The sequence below is a fragment of the Poecilia formosa genome, unplaced genomic scaffold (genome assembly GCF_000485575.1).
Source record: "Poecilia formosa unplaced genomic scaffold, Poecilia_formosa-5.1.2 Scaffold185, whole genome shotgun sequence".
Taxonomy (NCBI): domain Eukaryota; kingdom Metazoa; phylum Chordata; class Actinopteri; order Cyprinodontiformes; family Poeciliidae; genus Poecilia; species Poecilia formosa.
In genome coordinates this window covers 1,073,586-1,098,569 of record NW_006800124.1, presented here as the reverse complement: position 1 = coordinate 1,098,569, position 24,984 = coordinate 1,073,586, and the positions used below count along the sequence as shown (strand labels likewise).

The following is a 24,984-nucleotide window of genomic DNA, read 5'->3' as shown; positions in this document are numbered from 1 at the left end:
ATATATATAATTTCTCTGGGTTTATTATTTCAAATGTAATGGACACGGAGACGGAAGAGAAGCAGTTTGTTCGTGTGTTGTTCGTGTGACACCGTATGTGTCCTATACCGTGTCTCGGCAAGTTCTTTACAAGCTGGACTGGTTTAGCTTAAAAATGTTCAATAAAAATAATGTCAAAGAAACAAACAACAAAAACATTTTGTTTTCCTACTGGAGTGTAAGAGTGGCATGTCTGGTTTAGCGTCTCCACCTGCGGCAGCTCTCACAGGTGGAAGGGGGCAGAGTTAGACCAGAGTTTCTCAGGAAACACCTCCCCTCGGATGGGGGCGGACTGAGTTGCAGTCGGGACGCTCTTGCAAACTTTTTTTTTTCTTTCTCCCCATCTGAAACATTCCAGCACAGCGTAGTCAGTGAGCGTCCTGCCATGCTGCTGGGACTGTAGCGCGTTTTCGGATCGCCGGGACTGTCTTGGATGGCCGTCTCTCCGTCTGTCCTCTCGCGTTCCAGAGTCATGGCTCCGTTTGGGAAGAACTTCCTGAAAGCTCGACTGAAGAACAGGTAACTTGATGAGACGGTCGGAGGGTTACTTGAAACCGGCCAAGTGCGTATTCTTCTGTGCAGAGAGACGGCGCTCCTGTGCGCGGAGCCGGATTACGCAGCGCGCGGTGCGCGTCGGATTTGTGCAGCTTCAGGAACAAAGCGGGTTAAGCTGCTGTTCATGTGTACCTTAGGAAGCAATATAACAGAGTTGACAGATGTATTTAATCCCGTTTATGACACATTATAAACCTCTGAGGATTAGACTGTAATGTTGACTCCAACCCGCAGATTTGACTGTAAATCCTGAGGTGTGTGTGTAGTATTTTTATTGGAAATAACAGGAGAAAAGCAGGAGTTCTGACACATTTGGAGAGAAGTTGGGATGAGGGATGGTTTAGTTTTGCTAATTTTGTTGTCACCGCAGCATTAACGCGTGAACTTTATCGGTGGCTCTCATTCCTCAGAAATTATAGTTCATGATCTTACCTTTGACCTTCTCCCCCTCTGTAATTACAGCAACCTTTTCTGTCAAAACTGTGTATAGCAAATATGTTTCAGCTTCTGCAGTGTGAAACATTCTCTTTTTTTCAGTTTTCTGTAGCAGTTTGGAAAACACCCGTCTTAAGCTTTTGATCCATCTCTCTTCTGGCGGAGGGCCAGTCGTGTGTCTTGAAGTTGCAAATATAAGTTTTACTCTGAGTGGTATAGTCTGCGTTCTGTATGGTCAGATGAGAGAGTAACATCAGTTTTTCTTGCTCTGCATTTTAATGTTCAGCAATGGTTAAATTCTGACATTTCGTAATTATCTTGGAAAAATGCTGATTTGGAACTTAACAGAAGACGTTGGTTCGGTCAGCTGTTCTTCGTTTTTACAGTGTTGCGCAGAGAACTGTGAGGCTGATGTGTTGAGTCTTTTTTGAGAAAAGTTTCTGTCTTGGAGCAAGAATTCAAGTTTGTATCCAGTAGTACTTAGCAGTAGTTAGCTTAGCCACAGTAGAACCTCTAACATCAGACTCGCTTAGCAATCTGAGCTAATAATACTGATGTAGTAGTTGGATTAATCAATATAAATTTTGCTTACTTGATTTTTTTTCTGAGTATTTATTAAAAATGAGACAAAACGTGATTAAAGTCAGAAAACATTTTAGTCTGAAGCCATTATGCTAGCTTAAACTTAAAAAAATGAGAGAGAGAGAGAGAGAGAGAGAGAGAGAGAGAGAGAGAGAGAGAGAGTGTGTAAATTGACCAGCAAACAAAGTTTCAGGCCAGTTACAAACATGTTATACTATACATTATGGTTTGCTATTATCAGTATTTTTTGTATTTGTGTTAAAACTAAGCATTTTTTTCTCATTAGTTGAATGCTAATTGAAGAGCTAACGCTATAGACGCCAATATGTGTAATAAGACTTTTATTGACAAACAATTTAGAAAGCAACATTTCAAAAATAATATAGACCAGTATATTACATATTTTCTTACTGCCTTTGTCCCCGTAAAGTGGAAAAATTGATTATAGCTAACACTTCTAAGTGCTAACTACTTAGCAGGTTATAGGCTAATGTTAGCTTAAGTGAACAAACTCGTTCTGTAGTGTAAACTAAAGTTGCTAACACTATCTATAACAATGACATTATTATACAGCATATTTCATCGTCTATTGTATGTTAATCTGTGAATGTCAGGTTAATTTTGGCTGACCTTTTTTTACCCATCACTGTGGTTTGGCTCATCCACAAAATATTATTAGTATTTAATTTGCCTTTGGGATTAAAGTACTTTTGAATTTGAAATATCTGCAGACTCCACACATCCTGGACACAAACTGTTTGAGGTTGGTGCTATTTTCAAAAACCAACCTCCACAGGTGCACAAACTTGCCAAATAATGCTGATTCTGATTCCAATTCAAGTGAGGCCTTTTAAAGTCTCTTTTTAACCCAACGTCCCAAAAGTGCAAACCTCGGCGTTTAGGCTAAAGAAAAAGATACAGCAGTTTATTTTGTTTGTGGGTCATCATTCAAACTCTTCTAGAATCTGTTCTGGCAAGACAGATTCTAAGAGAGGGGGAGTGAATTTTCATTAGCTCTACTTATCAGAAACTTCAATCACCACCAAAGTCAACAAAGATATAAAGCGGGCTATTATGTTTAATTGCCGCTAAACGCTTTGACAGTGGCACCATCACTAGACTGGATTTGTTTTTATATCTCTTCAAGCTCTCCACAGCCTTTGATAACTTCAGACAGTCAGACTAAAGTCGTCTCTGGTCGCCGTCTTACGTTGGTGTGTCTGCCGCTCGGTGTGCGAGTGTGTGTGCTTTGCTTGGTAATTACAATTGTAGCACCTATAATTATGTGAAGCGTGTAGATCTGCAGATATGTCAGACGTTTGATTACACAGACCGGCTCAAACTCGCACCGAGATGCTGAGCCGAGCTGTGAAACATTAAAACCTGTCAGAGGATGAAATGCGTTGGCTTAGATTCTCTCAGCCTCTCTGTAGCTGACAGGAGAGTCTTTGGCGTTTCGCAGAGAGCGTATTCTGAAGCGGTTGCCATCCAACAGAAAAACAAAACAACTTAATGTCTGCAATCAATCAGTTCTCAGTAGTTGATTTCCTTTGAATTGTTAAGCTACTTGTTTTAGTAGCTTAATGTCTGGAACTGATCATGGTTATCGGTTCCAGACATTTGTTTACGCTCTGCGATTGGCTTTAGAAAATATTAAAAATGGCGTCGCGGCAGAAGAGCTCTAAAATATGGTTACATTTTACCCCCTAAAAAAGACTAAATTAGGGCCCGTTGCAACATGTTCAGAACGTTAATAAAAAAGAATATCCTCAAACAGTTGGCCACACAGCATGCAGCCGATTTGTACCAATGCAAAGTGTTTAATACGTAGCAGGTAACATCAAACTCCTCTACGTCCTGTTTATTGTAATGTTAGCACCATAAATAATCTTCATCTTATATTAACATTTCCAGTCATATTCAGTAAATTAGAATATGTTTTCCGATGAGGCTGGTTTGCTAAGATATTAAACATACTTTCATTAGACCCAAAGTTCTGCATTAGATCTTGCCAACCAGTGAGAAATGTGGCTAAAAGCAGCTGGTGGTGCTGTTCAGCACACTGCCGTACCCAAGGCCAATCAGCTGCCAAAACAGCTCAATATTTACAAATCAGCTCACAGAGGCTAACAAATAAAAAGACGCTATTTGCACCGGGTGAATCAGGGGAAACAATTTGTCTTTCATCCAAGCAAAACCTAATTTGGTGATTCAGAGATGAGGAGGGGAGCAAAGCAGGTTGGGTGAACGGGGGGAGCAGGGCTCACAGAGGAGAGGGTGTGTGTTGTGTCTCTGCTCAGAGATGCCTATCACAGTGGGAGTCATCTCAGAGATGGACACATCCAGATAGAGACACGATGTTATTTCCTCCTCCATCCCTCATCCTCACTCAGATAAGAACGACAGGAAGCCCCTTCTGTCCAGAAGTTGGTTGTTCCTGTCCTGCTTTTCTTTTTTTTGTCTCTGTTTCTTTGTTTTCCTTTAATATTCATAGAAAACATCAACACAAGTTAAAAGAAAACTGGGCAGACGTTTATATAATCTCATCCTTGGCATGCCATATAATTGTAGACATTTACTGTATTCATGACGTTTTGGTTTTTCCTCTTTTTTTCCCAGTGGTTCGTTCAAAGTGAAGATAATTAGAAATGGGGGAAAAAAGAGAAATATTTTAAAGTGACAAATTATTTTAAAACTGGGGGGGAAAGTTTTGAAACTGAAAAAAAAAAAGTGGAACTGAAATGAACATTCACAAGTACTTTTCAGATTCAAGGTCTTTTTCTTTTCTTTTGAACAAACTTTATGGCCCCAATTTAGCTCCATAGAGGAGTCATTATAAAACAAGTCCAGTAAAGTTTAAAAAAGCAAAACTTGGTTTGATAGTTTTGTGATTTTTTTTTCTACTTTCTCTCACTCCCCAAAAATGTATTGTATAAGCAGTTGTATATAAACACTTGAATTAATATGTGCTTTAATGTTCAAAAAATGTTAGCATCTAACTTTTGAAACCACCTCAGATTGTAGTTAAATGTTTTTTATGACTTTATTTAAGGTTGTAAGTTGCACGATAATCAAATGTTGAATTAAGAAAATGTTAAATAAATAAAATTTATTTATTTAAAATTTAAAACCAAGTACCAAGGAGAAGCTTGGTTCTTGGTTGGATGTGAACCTTTGACTTGATCTATTTCTTTAATGGTATCCATATTTGTTTTGGGTGGAACTTCATCAAATGTTCTTGTAATAAACTTTTCGCATAACTGGATTAAGAAAAGATGGCTAACGCTAATTTGATTGGTCCAGGAAATGCAAATGAGAGAGTTTTGGTTTGGGTGTGTATTAACATTCACTGAAGATCAATTTTCATACTGTTACTTTAGCATCATCAGATGTTCAAAACTCATTCAACTGATCTGACAAAATTCTACAAGTAAACACATTTTACTGAAGTAGAGTTTTTTAAGGTAGTTTGGATGACAAAGTTTAACCTAATGGTCCCAATATTTAAACACCAACAGCATAACTTTAATTATTTAATTAAATCCAGAAATTCTATCTAGAATGATGGTTTAAAAACCTTCTGTTTCCTCCGACTTCTTCTCTGATGTAATGACATTGACATTTGTAGGTTTGAGCAAAATGGCTCCTATTACACATTGACATTTGTAACAAACATTCACCTCCAGCTCAGAAGGGAATTCAATATCTTTATTGATCTTTCAGCTTTCCGTCCAGCACCATAATGAGCTGTTTGAACTAAAACATACATTACTGCTGACTTTTCATGTTAATCTATACGTTTGACTGTCACTGGAGATAAAGACGGCCTGAAAGGCTGTGAAGATGTAGATTTAAGGTAAATAGATGTTCAGTTTTTGTTCTTCTACACACAAATCAGCAAAATGCTGCCTGAAAAGTCAAAAGAACTTCATCACATTTTAATTGAAAACGGTATATCGACAAAATAAACATTTTTAATTCTAAAGCTCTTTTTGCTTCTAATTTTTTGGATAAGTAGATATATAAACTCCACAACAGAGACATGTATAGTTTTTAATCTGTCATTTAGGTCCTTCAGCTATTGGATTGGTGCAAAGTGCTATTCTACCCATTCAGTTTTCAAGTGTTTCAGGAACATCTGATCATTCATGGATTTTTAATTTTTTTTTACATATGATTTTGTCTACATTAGATAAATTTAGTTACCAAGTTGTCAGATCACCTTCAGATTTTCCCAACACCCTTTAAAAACCAGCCAGAGACGGAAAATATTCCGTTATCACGACCCCTGGTTCCACCACTCCTCTCCCCAGCCTGGAGTGCCTCTCGTGGGCCGCTCCAGGCTGACAGTCCTCCCCTCCATGCTGGAGGTGTGGACTTTGAAATCACACCTCCACCATGCATAGGCCTGCCAGCGGATGGGGAAGTTTGCTGCATCAGAACTTATTCAGCAATTGTGTTTTCATCTTCTAAAACACTCCTCAAGTGAGCTTAAAAACCTTTTTGCAATTTTTTTTTCTGTAATACTACAAAATGTGCATAAAAAACCTTGATGGAAACATGGCTGGTGTGGTGACTGGAGGACCCAGAAGAGGGCAAGTCCAGAGTCAGAGTTTATGCAATAAACAGCAACAAAAACATAGTCCAAGGTCCAAAATCCAGTCCATAAAGTGTAGAGAAGTTGATAAGATGTAATCAGGAGTGACTGAAAGAACCAGTGAGAAATATAAGATGGGAAGAGACAGCTCCACCGTACAGAACTCTATTAGAAATATCCATCGGGTCAGAGAGGGTCTGGTGAACGCAGCTTGTCATACCAACCGAATAATGTTCAACTTTTATAAAAATGTCATCCAATATAGCTTTTATCAAGTGTAAGTTTGATAATATTTCATGCACTTTATAATGCACTAATGACCCATGGGAGTCTTTGCCACTGTGGCATTATCTCACATTTTCTAACCTTAGTTGACGTGCAGAGACAGTGGAAGGTTGTGAGTTCTGTCATTTGCTGTGGCCTGTTAAAACCACCTGCATGCAGTCCTCTGTGCCAACTTGCATCTGGCAAATTGCTGACACAACAGGGAATTAGAGTTGTTATTACGAGTGTTACGACTCACAGGACCATGCCACCGCAGTGTGGCTGCAAGGCTATCCTTCCACACTGAACCCCACATCCTCCATCCATCCATCCATTTTCCTTCACCCTTGTCCCTCAGTGGGGTCGGGAGGGGTGCTGGTGCCTATCTCCAGCTCACGTACCCCACATCCTGAATTCCTATAATTAAGAAGAGGTTTCCTCCCACATGTCTGATGTCTACCGGTGCGTCAGAGCTTCCAAGTTCAACCTGCGGTCAGGCCGGTCTGCTCGGGTTTCTTGAATGCACTCAAGTGTGAACCCTTGAGCTCCAACCAGTCCTGTGCCATTAGCTACTCGCCATCTGTCCTCACTGTGAGGAGCTGTAGATGGACGGGGACACGGAGGTGAAGCGTCTCGCATCCTGCTCTCTAGTTCCGCATGCCACGCATTTGCTTCGAGTTTGTATCAACATCCCTGACAGAGTTATCTTTTGCCAAGCAAAGGTGTTTGACCTATGAAGGCGCCCTCATTTTCTGAATCCAGATCAGCATCCGAAGTGGCCCAAAAAGTGTCAACCCTTATCATAGTTTCATTTGTGATGCAATCAGCCCAGTGATGCATGCGCTGGTTGTGTGTATTACGACATTCCTGACAGCTGAGTACAGTCTCATCAAAATGTTTGTTCTCATGCAACATTTTCTTCAAGAATGACATTCGTAATTTCACAGTGATGCATCTTTGAAGTCTTACGGTGCATTCACGCCACTTGAGTTTAGTCCACTTTAATCAAACTCTAGTTCGCCTGCTTAGAAAGTCTGGTTCATTTGGGGATGTGTGAATGCGTAATCGAACTCTGGTCTTCCTACAAATCTAGATCTAAGTTCGGTTGAAGTGAAGTCTGATGTGTGTTAGGGGGTAGGGGCTTAGGTTAATTATATGAACCACACATTTCAGTGATAAGCCCCTGGCTGTTTATGCAGGAAAAAGTGAATATGTAATAGAAATAACCTATTAAATCCCTTTAAAGAGTAACTTTGTTATTGGTATAATTTAACTAGTCTGTTAAACTAATCCTTGTTTGGAATGTGGGGAATTTCAGTTCAGAAATCCAAACCAAAATGTTGCATGAGAACAATTCATTTTACTTCTTACTTTAAGTTGATCCTAAGGTAATGTAGAAGCCAATGCAGCTTATTTTAAATGAGTCACTTTAAAATAAGTTGTGATTTTTAAACCACAGATTGCATTTAAATGAACTTCTCTCACCTTGTCACACTACTAGCATAAAAGTCTACAGGACAGCCACAACAAGTATTGGAAGTGGAATTTAACCTGGGTTATGTAAAAAGGCCAAGTTTTTTTACGTATATGATCACAAGACGTCCTAAGTCCACAAGTTATGAAACACTGCTTTACTTTTAATGATTCAGACAGGAAGCTAAAATCTGGCTGAACCAAACGTGAAGCTAGCAGCTAGATATAGGTGACGGCTAGCTGAAAATAAAAGGACTTCAGCGTTAGTCATCTGACTGAATCTGACAGTCAGATAACTGATGAAGCTAGCACTCATCTGACTGTTAGCCTCATCAGTGAGATGAAGCTAACAGGAAGCTAACAGCAAGCTGGTGCTAAAAGGAAGCTAGTAGCAAGCTACAGTCATCAGGAAGCGAACAGCGAAATAAAACTTGCAGCTAACTGAGCCAAACTTGAAGAAAGCAGCAAGATAAAGGCAACAGATGAAACAAAAAAAAACAAAAAAGACAGCAAGTTGAAGCAACCTTAAAGCACTCAGAGTACATAGAGTTAAACAAATAAATACTTTTACACTAAATATGCCGAAAACAGAAACAGGAGAAACAAACTCTTCATGTTGTACTGATATAGTCTCTAACTGTTTCAGTTCCAATAAGGTTATGGCATTAGTTTGACAAAATGATTAAAAAAAACACAACATTTAAGCAGTTTTTAAACTGATGCTTCTCAAAATCCAGGTGCATCGAAAAGCTGGTAGCCGGCTAGCTCACATTATGTAAGTTTTGATGAAGTGTGTTAGTTGTAGTCTTCTACACATTAAAAAAGGGAAGGTCACATATCAAACCAAGCAATGTGTCACTCAGCATTAAAAAGTTCACCAATGGAGACGAAAGCTAGTCGGACCATGTTAAACAGACATGTATCAAAAAGCAACATATTGGTCTCTGAAATGCTGCGTTCCATCCAGAGAACTGCCAAGCTCCAACTCCCAAGTTGGAGCTGAGTTGAAAACATGTTGGCGGTGACCGATATGAAACCCATTCTTCCCTTTCCTCCCTCTCTGGTCAATCTCCAGCGGCAGGAAGTTGCCTGGGAGTTGGTGATTGTGGCTCAGGACAAACACAGGTGTTTCCCTGCTCTGCTGTCCCCTCTTCCTGTACAGCTGAGGCCTTGGCTCACCCACTCCAAAATACACGATTGTCTGTACAGCGTATTTATTTCACTGTTAATGACTGACCAGAGCAACATGTCTGTCATATATTTACGCCTTGGTTTATTTATAAAAGTGTGGTAGAGCTGCTTTGTTCGTTTACTTCACTTCCTTATCCTTATGAAAAAATGGCTAATTCCTTCGTGGTTTTCTTTTTTGAATTTTAAACTTATATTTTGTACTTCAAGAAGCACAAACATATGCGTGACGGTGTATTAAGGCCATTGTAAAAAAATAAAACATTTAAAAAAGAGCAAATTTCCTCTAAAAAAAAAACAAAAAGAAAATTTGTGAAATTTGAGATTAATCTCATAAATTTTTTAGAAAAAAACTTGAAAATTTCTCGGTTTGAAGCGTCAAAAATTTGCTACAAAAAATCTGAAATTTTCAGCGTAATCTCAGAAATTTTCTAGAAAAACGATAACATTTCTGATCTCTAAAAGGGTTTGTTTTTTCTAGAAAATTCCTGAGAATAATCTCAAAAACTTTATTTTTTTTAAAATGGACTCCTTTTTTTCCACCATAGCCCTAATACTCTGTCGCATATATGACTAATGGCAGACCTGCTGTGTTAGATTAGGTGTGGCTGTTTGCTTCTACCCGCTGCTTCCTTCATTTTGCAGCGGTAGCATTAGTGGGGAATACAAACAGTGGGTGCATTTGTCACGCAAGATGTGTAGAAATGCCAGAGGCGGGTCGGGTTTGTGTTCCCTCAGGTATTTTCTTCTCCCCGATTTCCTGCGAAGGTTTGTGTAACCATTAACTGGGCTTTAATGTGCAATGTGCCACATTCCAGAGACTTGATTCAGTTGGAGTTTACACAGCACTCTGGTTATGTTTTCACGTTGTGCTGCAACCAAAACACTGTGTTATCAAGTTTAAAATCTGCTAAATGGGAGATAACATGTAGGTTCCATTCTGAAAGGACTATTTTATCTCTGTTGAGATATTACGCAATGGATATCTGTATCATCTTTATTTTCTCCTGCTGTTCAGTGGGTGGCAAAAGTTGAGATGAAGCAGATACTATCTAGAATAAGATTATTCATGACTACGCCAGCCAACAGGTGCAAACAGACAACAAACTTCAAAATGTGGTGCAAACACATGACTGATGGAAACTCCAAAACACGAAAAGCAAATGCATCAGCAAACAATCAGCAAACAATCACAGAAAAAAGAAGCAAAAGGGAAAATGACGCAAACCGCAAAAGTAACAGCAGGTATAAAACACTGCAAACTTGTTCTGCGAAACGGAAGTGCTCCAGACCACTAGGGGGAGTCGATCACCAAATCACATGGGATCAGATCTGTCGTGATTCATACGGGATGTCCAGAAGAAAGAAAATCGCTCTACACTTATTATATTTGGGAAACTCTTTCGCAGTATTATAGAACAGCAGGAATGTAAATATTACATTACTACTCTACTCTAGACAGCCCCTAGTGGTCTGGAGGACTTCCATTTTGTGGAGTGACTTGGCAGCGTTTTATACTTCCTGTTGTTTTTGCTATTTGCTAATTTTTTTTCTTCTACTTCCATTTCCAGTTACATTTGTTTTGTCGTTCATAGGATTTTTGCTTCTGTTTTCACATCAGGTCTTTATGGAAGGAATTTTGTGATCTGCAAAAGTCAGGAGATATTCCCCACAAACTAGCAGTGTACTTTCAGCGAAAGCAGATTCTATAAGGTGTCGACACTGGGGGTGAATACAAATGTGTTTCTCACTGCTCAGATCTAAAATCAACTGAGGTTTGCGTATCGAAAGTGGTGAGTGCCAAATTACAGTTAAAGAAATCATTCTTAAAATGCGGGTGGGATGGGTGAAGTGGACTTCTTAAATTAATTCACGATGTGCACAATAATAATCAGTTATTTCTGTATTTATTGCATAATTTATTTTTAATAAATTAATGACAGTTAAGTACTTATTTCCCAAGTTATTTATTTATTGTAATCAGGCACTTTTCACTCTCCATATATGTGCTAGTAAAGACACAAAATAAAAAAAGGTCAAGAGGTTTGAAAATACTTACAAGACCTTGTAATTTATGTAATTTATGTAATATTCCAATATATAGTATTTAGTGTTTGCAATGAAAAGGTACCTATCATTTGATAGTCAAGCTAAACCGTCTTCAGTTTCCTTGACCCTTTTTCATTTTATAAGCAAAACAAATGCGGTCAGAGGGCAAAATATCTAAAAGTAAACACCAAACCCAGCAGGTGATAAGTTGATGTCATTCAGTTTTACTAGTTGAAACAAAGTGTGTGAACCTTTTCCAAGAGAAACTTAACATTAGACAGCACATTAATTTGATTTACAGATGCTAACAGGTTCTCGAATTCACATCATCCAGGTTGCCAAAGTATAACAATATTTCTTCAAACCACAAAATTAGCCGTAGGTTCAGGGCCAGAGGTAGAGTTCATGTTTTTGTCTTTCAGTGACATTATGCAAATGATCTTTGTGTGGTTAGGTTGGGACTGTAGCTGTAGGAAAATTATGAGTCATTTTGGTTTTGTTTTCAGAGGCATTTGCTCAAAATGTAACCCAGAGAAACAGGAACTTGGCAGACAGTAACAGACGTCCAATAAATCACATCATCTTCAAAAGAAAAAAAAAAGAAAAAATCCAAACCTGTCATCTTCAGAACAAACCGATAACATTATGGGTCCCTCTTTATCTTCAAATCAGATTGAAATGTTTGGCTACGTTATCTACTGTGGCTGTCAGCGTGTCCTTTAATGAGTGGATATTAGGGCCGGCATATTACCGGTGCTCCATTAGGCTGGTAAAAGATGGACATCATCAGCCCATCAGTGGTCAATTTTTGAACAAGTTTTATGATGCAGACAAAACCCTAATGAGGGCCTTGGGGTTAAATAGCTCAGAACCAAATGATCGTCTCTGATGAGTAAGATGATGAGTAACAGCCTAATAGAATCAAGCAGGGGAGCACAAAATGACTGAATCCAGTTTTATGCTCACTGGCCTAATGGAAAAGCATCAATGTAGCATTGAGTCATGAAAAGAGGTGGAATGGTGTTATATTTAAATTTAATTCAAGGCTATATTGTTGTAACTACTTCTTTAAGAGGCTTTCTCGAGCATTTTTATTTAGGAAATGGTTGTCATGTTATGAAATGTGGTCTTGCTGTCAAATGTCGCCTTATTCTATAAACTGTTTATGTAACAATGCATCCAGTTTGCAACAAGAACACAAAATAATGCTTAAGAACATTTGGGGAAAACTAGAGTTATGTTTATACTGAATTTTCCTCTGTCCACTGCATTGGATAGCAGTGGAGGCTTCAGCAGTCAGTAGCTGTGTTTCCATTGACAATTTGACATTTCAAAAATAAATTTGCTTAATGGAAACATGCTAATCTAAAGAAAAAAAAATCTTAATTTTGATTAAAAGTTTTGGCGCTAGGATGTGATGGCTTATTTTGGAAAACTCCAATCACACAAGTGATGATGGCGTGGCATGTTTCAATTGACATTGTGTGAACAAGCTTATTCACATGCAATTTAAATTGTATTTTTTATTCAACACAAACATCACAATTGCAAAATTATGTTGTTTTTTTACATCATTGGGATATTGACAAAGTTTTGGAAATGGAAAGAGAGTTACTGGGCAAAAGGTAGGGTGGACATCGAACAGGACAACAGACTGAGGAGAGGACTGTCAGCCTGGGGAGGCCAGTGAGAGACACTCCAGTCTGGGATGGCAGATAATCATTGAGACGTGTGCTCCATGCTAGTTTGCAACCTCAACATTTTGTCAAAGAATCAGAAGAATCTTGTTTTAAAAATATATTTTTATATGAATGTTGATAGACTCTTCTGTATAATAGACAAATAGCTGTGAATTCCATCAATCATAATCCAAGAATCATATTCCTGACTCCAACCAAACCCCCACGCAGAAATTTAGAGCGGAGCTGCAGGAACAAAGGAGCTGGATTAGCAGAACTCGCTAGCAACTGATGGTGTCATCCAGGACGTGTTACTGTGGAATATTGTCTCTGGTGTCCAAAAACTGAGCTGTTAACTTGTTATGTCTTGAGACTATCATTCGGTCAGAGTTCTCATTTCAGGGTCCTGGAGTGAGATTTCTTGAAATCTCACTCCAGTGAGATTTCAAGAAAATTAAACTTACATAAACAATTATGAAAGGGCTTCAATTTGCATTATGAATGCAATTTAACAGTGAATTCTGATATTTGTATAAAAGTCACAGAGAATTAGACATCAAAGACTGCTGTCAAAACTACCATGACAAAAGGACTTAGCAAAAACTACAGCAGGTGAAAGTGGATGCAAAGAACTTTAATTCAAACATGTCGTTCCAAAGCCACAGTTGTGAACATTGTTTTTCTCTCTCTCTCTCACCCAGGACGAAACATACTGATCCTGTGGTCGGGAAGGAGATTCAAGTTACCGTCTGCAATGAGGAGAAGGTCGTCTGCGGAGTCACAAAGCACACAACGTGCACAGATATGATTCAGGCGTTACTGGAGGACCACAAATCTCTTCCTGAGAGCAAAAGGCTTCTGGACGGGGAGCCCAAAGACTTCTGTCTTGTGGAGCGCTGGAGAGGGTTCGAACGGGCCTTGCCGCCTCTCACAAGAATCCTGAGACTTTGGTATGCTTGGGGCGATGAGAAACCCTTCATCCAGTTCGTTTTGGTGAAAACAAGCGATTTCGTTCCGCAGACAGCAAAGAAGGGTGCGAAGTCCAAGGGAGCCAGGCCGAAGCGATGGGAGTTCGGTCGGGCTCAGCAAGCCCAGCCTCTGCCGGCAGACAAGCAAAAGCGCATGGTGAGGAAGGCTTTCCGGAAGCTCGAGCAACTCCACAATGAAAACAGGAATTCCCCCGGCACCGAGGAGGTGGAACGGATGGTGCAGCTCATCCTCAACCAGGACCACACCATCAGAGAGCAGATCCAGCGCATGAGGGAGGTGGACTCAGAGATCGAGTGTTTCCAGAACCGACCGCGAGACGACTCAGAGAGTCTCTCGGACCAGGCTTGTGGCTTGAGTTTGGCAGCAAACAGCGAGGAGCAGCTGGAGAAGTACTTTTACGCCTGCGACGGCATCGAGCAGCTGGAAACGCAGGTCCAGCAGCACGAAGACTTCATCCTCCAGCTGTCCCGGGAGATCGATGCCGAGTTGAGGAAGCTTGGCCTCCCTCCGGTTCCGGAAGAGGATAGCGAGCAGAAAGGGGCGGCCGCCACTACGGCCCTTTTTGAAACCGATGAATCCTTCTACAAAGCAGAAGTTGAGAGGCTACAGAATGAACTGAAGCGCAGCCTCTTCAGCGGAGTGACTCTGCAGAACCAAGTTGCAGAAATGGACAAGCAGCTCATGTATATGGACGGTTCGCTGATGGCCAAGGACCAGGAATGTTGGCAGCTAGCTGCCCAGCTTAACTCCCTACAAATCATGGACAGGATGGAGGAAACAAAGCCCAGCCTCGTTCTCCTCAAACACGAGCCTCAGGACAGCCTGACCCGAACGGTAAAACTCAAACCCAGCCCATCGCCGGCGGACGCCACAGACACGGACTCTGACACGGGGATTAGCTCCACCCACAGCCAGGACTCGCTGTCGCCGTGTCTCGACTTTCCTCCCCCGCTTGATACAGATGTTTAGAGATGCTACGTAACACACCAGTCGCAGGTTTTGCTTCTCACGTCATTTGTAGGGTTGAGCGCTCAAGCTATGTACATTTACTTTAAGCAAAAAAGAAAAACTGGCTTCTTGCTTTTCTAGAGATATATTTATTGTTTGCTTGGTTTTGTTTTGTTTTTTTGCTGTACATACTCTGAGTATAAAAAAAATCAAAACTGTCTTGTTTCAGTGTCAGGTATTTTTGTGAAATAAATCACTTTTTCCAGCTTCAATGTGACGTTCTGTAATATTTAACAAAGTAAATTAGTAACAACGTCCAAATTGTTGTTGCATAACTGTAAAGGGACAGTATTATTGCAAAAATCAACTTTATATCATGTTTTTTTTTTTTTCTTTCTTCAAAACTTTCCTTTTGTTTTTGCTTTATTTTTTTTAACCTTTTTTAGGAATTTTTTGCCGGCTTTGCGCTGTGTCGGGTGTGCCCCCTCTCTCGCCGAGTGTTTTTTGTGGATAGGCACTGGCAACCCTCCCGACCCCACTGAGGGACAAGGGTATACAGAAAATGGATGGATGTTTAAGAAATCCTTTAATCTCCATGGAAACCATTCAGCTGTGTAAAATGCTTACTTCTCAGTGAAACGCTGTTGAAAACTTTGCATTGTGAATTGGTCTAGTAGTGTCCAAACCTTCAGCCACATGAGCCAGAATCATCAAAGCAAAACAGCCTATGGACGGCAAAAATCTGATTTTCTTAGAGTGCAAACAGTTTGCTAATGAGGCAAACAATAATTCTTATGGAAAATCATTGCAGATTTAAATCATACAATAAAAGAAATTTTTAGGTTTTCTTTACCAAAAGAATGAAAAGCAAATTTTTCCAAGTTTTTATGGTGCTGGACAACTTCCAGCACCATAAAAACTTCCAGCACCATAAAAATTAACTGGTTCCAGTTACTATGACATTAAAAAGAAAGCAAAAAGTTGATTCTTAAGATGCAACACTTTCCGTCCGAAAACTTGGCATGTTGGTAGCATTGGTCTGTTGTGCTGCAGAGCCAGGCTGGAGCTCCTTTATTATTTTCTCCCTTACAGATTTGTTTGTTTTCCAGCTGACTTGCACAGATATGCAGCATAAAAGCTGGAAAACGTTTGAATTGATTCATCAAAGTCTCATCAGACAATCCTGGCATCTTCACAGTGGTGCTACTTTTATATCCACTGATTATGATCATCACTTTTTAATCTCATGTTTATTCACTTTTCTACAAACACACAAACACTTTAGGTGTAAAAAGGTAAATAATTCATGCGAGACAGAACTAGCTGCAGGCAAGATGGCCGACCATGACGGCCATATGCTAACTTCCTGTAAAACCTCTTAGCTCTGTGCTACAGGTGGACTATCCACATTTTAGCTAAAAATAAATGAAAAGTGCTTGAGAGTACATTTCCTCTTATTTGTGACGTTGCTTTTCGTCCATGATATTGCCAGCTGGAAATAAGGAAATAAACTGTCATATTTTTCTCCCACAAATTTCCGGTTAAACTTGTTTCCAGATTCTTTTGTTTCTTTTCTACATCCTCATTACTTGGAACAGATTTTTGTTGTTGCTTCTGCTTTATGAACCATCAATCCAACAGCTAGTCAATAAAACCACAACTGCTGTTTGAACAATGCCTCGCTAAAGTATTCATGTTAATTTTTTCTTTTTTTTTTTCGTCTCTTTACAACCACAAATCTCAATATTTTTTATTGGTTTATTTTTTGATAGAACAACAAGAAGTGGGGGATACTTTTGAAATAAATTGCGGAGATCCACAGCTCAAGGCAGACTCTACTGACAGGATAGATATTTAGTTGTGTCTGCAAACTTGATCTTGTAGAAGGAAGAAAAGCATTGATGATGGATGCAGCGACACACAGAGCAACTCAAGAAGAAGAAGAAACCTGATGTAGAAACCAAAAGATGTACGACAGAAGCAGAGTCAAATGTAAATCCAAATGAGACTCTGGCTTTTTACAGAAAAAGACATAAAAATAAATATTCATGAATTCTCCCTTTCCAATCTATGACGGCGTATCAGGGTCATTGTAGGTTTATTTTTTAATGGTTTAAAAAATTTAAAAATCTGAGCTTAATCTCAGGAATTTCTTCACCTGCAGTAACATCCGTATCACATGGCTCCTGTGAAAGAAACAAAGTGTTTCTATTGCACTTGTTGTGAAACACATCTATTCTGATACGGCTGAAAAACCACCTCATTTTAGCACAAAAACTTAATTGAAAAAAGTGATTTCTTTTTGTTTGTTTATGGAAATTGCCGTGTTTCCATTAAGCAAATTTAATTTCGTCATTTCAACTTGTGGAATTGTTTGGTTATTGGAAACGCGGCTGTTCGTGTCTGGTCCCTCTTAATGTTCTGGTGTTTTAAAAAGTTCACCTTCCAACAATGAAAAAAAACATCTCACAGTAGCAGTATTTATTATTTCTAAGATATTTTTTTTCCCTCCATCACAGTTAGTGAGACGGGGAACATGGCGTTCTCCTGTTTAGGTTCTCAGGGTGGTTGCTAAGCTGCCTGGCTTTTTATTGTCCTGATGATGCCTCATATTAAAACAAGAGCTAATTCTTTGGATGTAGATCAAAAATAAAAAAACTGTCCTCATGACAATATTGTAAATAAACAAAACTCCCCAAGACCCTGAAAAGAGAACTCTGACTGAATGATAGTCTCTAACAACAAAGTACATTTTTACTATCCTAACAGAGATAGACTACTCCTGCAGGCCGGCATGACGTCGTTCTGGCATCTGTTGATGAGAGCACCACAAACAGGACGAGCCCCACTGCCAAACTGCTTCTGATTTAGGTGACGCTAAATGCTAAAGCTCTGCTAAAGCTTGAAATGGACGGATTCCACGGGCTGAGTCAGTGGTGAGAAATGGCCCGGCTCCCTGAGAGCTTCGCTTTCAGCCGCCGCAGCATATAATCAAATGAAACGGTCGCCAGGGAAGCAGTGAAAACAGCAAAGCGATCTCTTCAAGCAAAGGTACTGCTGACAGACCAACACTTTGTGTGCTCAGGGCCGAGCGGAGGAGCCGGGGGATATCTGTTTCATGGAGTAATTGCTCTCCCCTTTCTCCTTCTCAAGCTACTGAGTAAGCAGGCATGAAAAGCCAGAGAGCTTACAATGTGGATGGTTTAACAACAGAGCCTCACACCTGTTGATGGAGAGGTGGCTTTCAGCTGTTTTGCTCTTATGATCCGTCTCACTGACAGCAATTTGGAAAAAAAAATAAAATCTTAGAGTTTGTATTATAATGTTAATGAGATTTGCACTGAGCGGGTGAAAGGAAGAGTCTGAATATTTTATTCTTTCAGGAGCTAATCAGACACAGGAGTCTCCGGTTGGGTTTAAGGTTTCAGCTTGCCTCTGAGCTGCTCTCACACTGAGTCTTATCTTGACTCAGATGTTGATGAATCTAAAAATATATTACACTGATATAAATAAGGAGTGTCCAACAGGCGGTGCAGGGATCGTGTGCAGCCCTTGGAATGATTTTATGTGGTCCTGCATATTTAAAAGGGCAGTATTATGTGTTTTACAGGCACATAGTGCCATTATATAGCACAATAAAGTAACTATGTTAACTTCAGTTGTCATAGAAATCCTACTTCAAATATGGCTTAAAAGCAATTTCACTTTGCAATTTAAGTCCTTGAAATTAGGTTTCTGTTTCTTTAAAAAACTCCTGGTCCTTCTGAAACTCCACCTTCAGGAAGTCATCACAACATGGCTCCTCTATTAACCCTTTAACAACGTTGTTTTTTTTGTTTGTTTGTTTTTTACCAGCGTTTCACTGAGAAGTAGCTCCTATAATGAGCTGTCAATGGTTGTCATGGGCTACCCATGTAGGGCCACCATGGAAACCACAGAGAAAACCATGTGAGACCCATATCGTAGCTCACATTTATCCCATGTGGGGCCCATCTAAGTATGTTGGCTGGGAATTGACTGGCAACAGCTCCACTAGTGTGTCAGGATTCAACACCACAAAATATGCAAACGTTTCCCCACATAAAGAACAGAACATTCAGTCCATTACAGTGTTATGTTTTCAGTCTTGATGTTTATTTTGGGATTATTAATAAGTGATCATCTGAACACAGCAGTGATCGATTTGCTAATTTAAACAACTGCTCTACTGATGATCTGTCAGACAGTTGTTATGTATCTTATTTTTTAACTGAACCAAAACACACAAAATTCTGCAGAGCATCTACATATTAAGGTTGTCATAGTCAAGCTAGCACAACTGACCTACTTCTCTCTCCCTCTCTATTTTTTTTCTTAAAACTTTTTCCTGACCTTGTTATCTAGTTGTCATAGTGTTGATAATCAGTATACAGATTGAGCACGTTATGTTAACATCTTGACAGCTAAAACCAATCGAAGCCATTGTCGGCAAGCAGTTTATATATATGTATGTATATATATATATATTTGTCGGCAAGCAGTTTATATATATGTATGTATATATATATATATATATATATATATATATAGAATTTTTTCACTGTATAAGTATCTGTATAAAATTCACAGTGAACTTTTGTATTTATACTTTCAAATGGGCTATAAGAAAAACTAAAAGAGAAATGTAAATCTAGAAAAATATAAACCTTTGACATGGAAAATGTGTGAGAACCCTGAGGCAATAACCTACAGGTACTTGGAGCTGCAGCTGTGCAGAGCGCCAGTGGCTGCCTACTGCCAAGTCTCAACTGTCACTTCTTCCCCTGTTTCTTTAGAACCACTGAAGCAATTCCCAAGACTTGGGTTGCATAATTTTCCCAAGGAGCCAGTCTTCCGTAACTCGCTGGCTGTTTGTGTTGCTGCTTTGGCAGAAAAGGGACAAAAGTGAAAGGAAAGAAAAAAAAAAGAGAAAAACACCCGCTGCGATCCTTTAGGGTGTGTTGGAAAAGTCACAGAGGACAAAACCTGCTCCGGCTCAGGTCTGCATTCAGACATGTTGAGGCACCGTTTGCTCTCAGATGGCAGTAAATAACAAAATGAACCAATTCTCACTCTGGGCTTTTACAGCATCAAGGCCTTCCTGGTTCGTTTCTCATGCTACCTGTCGCAGAAACAAGGTCAACAAAGCAAACCGTTTCCATTTCTAGTCCCTGGCAGGATGTAGAGGCCTGCAGACTAAACACGACCACAAACCCCCCACCCTACACCACACCACTAAAAAAACAACCTGTTGGAAATCTAACTATGTATGATGTATTTTCATCAATATTTTTCAGTAGAAATAGTCTAAATTTGAAAGCTAAAGGACCTTTAAATAAGTTAAATTCCCACCGATATTAAAAACTTTCTACAGGATCTCCTGATTTGACTTGAACTCATCACAGTTTTAACTAAAAAGAAAAACAAGTTTTTGAATCTGCCAAGTCCATAGACATGTTTTTGTGTATGTTTTTTGAATTTTATTTTATTTATTTTTTCCATACTGTTGGCTTTGTTAATGAAAACAGTATGTTAATACACGTTGAACAGGTTGTGTGTTTTGAGGTGAATTTTAATTTTCTGTTAGTCTTTCATGTGCCTTTTAAATTAAGTAGAGTGATCTGTTGCCCTTAAGCATTTTTTTCTGGCACTGACTCCTATTTGAATATACCATTACAATAACATTTCTATTAGTTTAGTATTTACATTACTTGGCGTTTGAACTCTATCAAATTGTTATGTTTTATTTCCTAGTTGCTGAAGATATTTATGCATGTCTATAAATTCGCCATTTAACCATATTTAATAGAACCACCAATTCTTGTCTCTCCCAGGCAGAGAAAATGCTGACATCTATAAAAACATATTGAAAAAGAATGTGCCTCTTTAATATTTATGAAAATCATGCAAAGAGCATTTTTTATGCCCAAAGGACAACAGTGGAACAAAAAACATAGAAACTTTGAAAGTGTTTTTGTAACAAAGAAACAAATTCGGATCCGGTAAAAGCCATTTTGGGACCCTAAGTAGATTTTTATTTGGGGGCCCCCAAACCAACATACCAACATCAGAGGCTTCATCATTTCTAAGATACACTATGTATGTAATATAGCTACTATCATTATCATCATTTGTAATTAGCTTACAGCATCGCAGTGCTATTATGGCTCCTGATTTTAAGGAGTAACACAGGAAAAAAAAACTTGGATTTTGAAATACAGGGTCGTATTAAAGTGAGCCAATTTATTTTAACTATTTGAAAGAAACATCAGCTGATAAATGCTAAATTTACCGTAAACAAGTTAACAACTTAACTTTAACTCATTAACTTATATTAACCCAACAGTGGCAGCAGCCATCAACAGGAAGAGATTAATCATTATTTGCTGAATAAAAACAATAAGAAATTGTTTTCCCACATCTAACAGCATTTGTTTTGTATGTATACATATGTATATCAAGCTAGTTTGGTTCTCTTGGGGGCCCTCTGGTGGTGTGGAGGCACTAAGCTACCATTTAAGTCTTATATTTCTCATACCAGCCTTGTGTAATCTTTCTACACAAAAAATATATATATATTTTTTGAGTTAATCCATTTCTAATTTACTCAATTAAGAATGAGCTTTTAATTGAGTTAAAAGCTTATTCGCTTTTATAATATGTTAGGAATTTTACCGGCTAATATTTGGCACAATTCAAATCTTCCTTTTTACTGTGCATCATTTTTACAACACTTCCCAAACTGAATTAAACATTCAAACGTGGATGAAACTTTTTTTTTTCTCTTTCCTCTCTCAACAGAAGCAGCAACAGAGGCCACAGCTCTTCACTCTGCTGCCATGTTTAACACCCAACATTTATTTCTGCTCTACCTTACAGATCAGCAACTCAAAGACTCACCACCTCAAACCCACATCTCAAAAAACAATAATTAGACGCACCAAAATTACAATTAGGCCGACTGGAAGCCACTCCTCCCAGATGCAGCAGGGCAGCTAGTAAACTATAATCTGTCATCGTCTGGGCTCAGGCACTGAAGAGATTTTCACCATCATATAGAGTTTTTCTTTTTCTTTTTACAAAGCAATCTGATTTGTTTGCAGAAACAACTGCCTAATTACAGAAAACATGATGGGCACACTCCTTTACTCTAACTCTGTTGTGGCTACGGTGCATTAAATCTGTATTTGTTGACATGAACTTGTAATTAATCCCTTTCAGCAACATTTAGTTCACAAATTGGACTACATGCTTTTTGAAGTTTGTCAACAGTCACAGAGGAATGCTTCGTCTTCCTCTAAGTTATGAGGCCGCCTCATTTACCACATGAGAGCTGTTCATAATCTAAAAACTAACAGGGATTCTTATGACACCATAATTTAATAAAGCTTGATGCTAACCACTTCTATTTTTTAATTATTTTATTTTATTTTTCTTAAATAGTACTATATTTAATCATCTAGCGATGATTTTCTTTTTTCTGCAATTCTGAACACACACAAATAACTACGAATGCACCGATCCACTTCTTTACTTCTGATACCAATATCGATATCTGAGGTTTAAGTATCGGCCGATACTTAAACGTTTCCCCCCCCCTTTTTTTTTTAACAAAGACATAAATCTACTGAATTATTAATGTATTTGATAACTCTGCACCAGTACAGCACACTAAAACACACCAGTAGCTTCACAAGCTCAGTCCAAACAGCAACAAACCTTTTAAATGCTTCAGAAAGTACAACTAGGAATTCTAAATATAATGTAAATTAAATAATAAAACATGACGTCACTCAGAGCACAAATCATAGAATTAGACTTGAAGAGATCAGGTACATTGTCACCAATATGCGATATTGAATTTTTTCAATATCAGGACGATACAGGATCAGTGCGTATCCAATGACTGTCACCTTGCAAACGGATTTACCTTTTGTCACATCACAGCCACAAACTCCAGTCTGTTTCACAAAGATATTATTTGATAAACAAACAAAAAAAACGAGAGCATAACTCTGAAGTAAAAGAAAAATAATACATGGCCGGCAGTGTGTCAAATACTTATTTCCTCTCATGCAGGTTACATAAAATCCAAATTAAACACTTTGATGTTTGTGGCTATGAGTTGAAGATATGAAAACTGTCAAGAGGTGTGAATACTTTTGAGCAATCACATTTCGAAGTTTAAAAAGCTATTTTGCAGGATGACAGAAAGAGCAAACGGTTGACGCAAACAGACTTGTTATTTCCTCCCTTCACGCACACACACACGCACTGACACACACTGCCATCATCACACTACAGATGAAACACATTTCGGACGTCCACACCAGGAGTGCTTCTCACGTCTCTGCGGAGCAGAGCAGAGGTGACTGGAGAGTTCAGTCAGCTGCTCCTCCTGAGCGGCGAGATTGTTTTGTGAAGTGAGCAAACATTTTCTCTCTCCTTTTTTTTCTCTCGTCTCATTCCCACATAACTCGTCTTTCAGGATCAAACTCAGCTTGCTCTTGTGCCAACATCCCTGAACGCTCGCTGGCGTTCCCATAACGCAGCTCCCGGCAGATGCAGTTTCAGATTCCCCCGGAAAAAAAAACTAAACAATAAAACGTCTACAGCTTTGCCGAAATGGTGAAACCTCTGTTTCTACAAAAACAATCTCTTTTTTTTAAATAAGGAGATTGTTCCCATGAACCAGAATTCACTGAAACAATCCACACACCATCAGGTTGATTTGTATTTGGTGACAGAGTGACGAACCCCAACCGCCTCTGAGCTTCACGTTCACACGAGTCCGGACTTGTCGACGCAGTTCAAGGACCTTCAGGGCTTAATTGCTTCAATCAAAGCGCTTTCAGAGTGGCACTTCATCCAAGAGGCATGAATCACCCGGTGAAAGGAGCGGAGAGCAATAAACTGTCACCGGGGTGCTGAGAGCAAACTGGCTGAGAGTGTGTTTTTTTTTTCTAAGTGTGTGAATTTGGCGACTGTCGCAGCCTGTGAAATATGATTTAAATCACACGGCCGCTTACTGCAGGAAACATAACATGTCTACAGTTCAAATTAAGGTCATAGTGAACATTACGGAGCTTCTCTTTGCCGCCGCACCTAAAACGCGGCCCCAGTAATCCGACCTCCTCACATAAACATATTATATTTTGGCATGGCTGTTAATTATCCCCCGCTTTAAAGGAGCTGCTGTCCAGGAGGCAGCTGTTAGCTTTCTACAGGTGCTCTCTGATGCTGCCCAGCTCCGCCTGCTGCTTTCTGCAGCCTTTCATTACGGCTGGGGTGGAGGCTACAGAGATCGTTGTTTTGTTTTGGGTTTTTTCGTCTTTTCAGAGCAGGTGGAGAAACCCAAGAAATGGACAGAAGTCATTTGCTTCTGACTGCAACGTTAGAGTTTAAGTTGCAGTATGTAGCTTTTATAATTCATTAATTTTTTAGTTTTTTTACATGTTTGTTGAAATCAAAATTATGTCGTGGCATTGTAAGATAACTTGTGGAGAAAAACAGAGAGAAAAAAATCTGTCTACTCCCAGAAGTAACCCAGGAATTCGTCACTCAGTCAGAAACAACCAATCAGAGCCAGGAGGTGTGCCTTAGCGCTGTCAATCAGTTTTGTGCTCAATCACCAGCATTGCCTTACGCCACAGCTGGTTCACTGCAACATAGTCTGTCCTAAATGATAAGGCTAGTTAGCATAGCCAGAAATGATTTTTTTTTTTTTTTTCAGATAAACGGTTTTGCTGAACGGTAAGTTGTTTCTCCACCAACAGCACACAGAGCAACATGTACACAAATATGATTGACAGCGCTAAGACACGCCTCCTGGCTCTGATTGGTGGCAGTATTCGTAGCAGTATTTATCTTTTTATTGTATATATTTATATTGACACTTTTATATATATATATACATATGTACCTATTTATTTTATAATTATTGGGGCCTTGTGACAAAATTTTGCTCAATATGTACATTTTAAATTCACAGATGAACAACACACATCAGTAGGTGAAATCATTAAGTGAAACTGGTACAGATTCCACACTGACTGATGTTTCAAACCTTTATTACTGCTGATGACGACTTTCTACCTACATTTAATGAAAACACGATGTTTGAGATTAGAATATTACATCAGAGTAATAAAAAAAACATTTTAAATA

General features: G+C 39.0%; 1 protein-coding gene across 1 annotated transcript; it reads left to right on the top strand.

Moving 5' to 3' along the window:
* The first annotated feature begins 327 nt into the window (after positions 1-327).
* On the top strand, positions 328-14,993 carry rassf9 (Ras association domain family member 9). The gene is made up of 2 exons (XM_007566016.2): positions 328-558; positions 13,563-14,993. Exons 1-2 carry the CDS (start codon positions 473-475, stop codon positions 14,818-14,820), a joined length of 1,344 nt encoding a protein of 447 aa, XP_007566078.1. The 5' UTR covers positions 328-472; the 3' UTR covers positions 14,821-14,993.
* Positions 14,994-24,984: the final 9,991 nt, after the last annotated feature.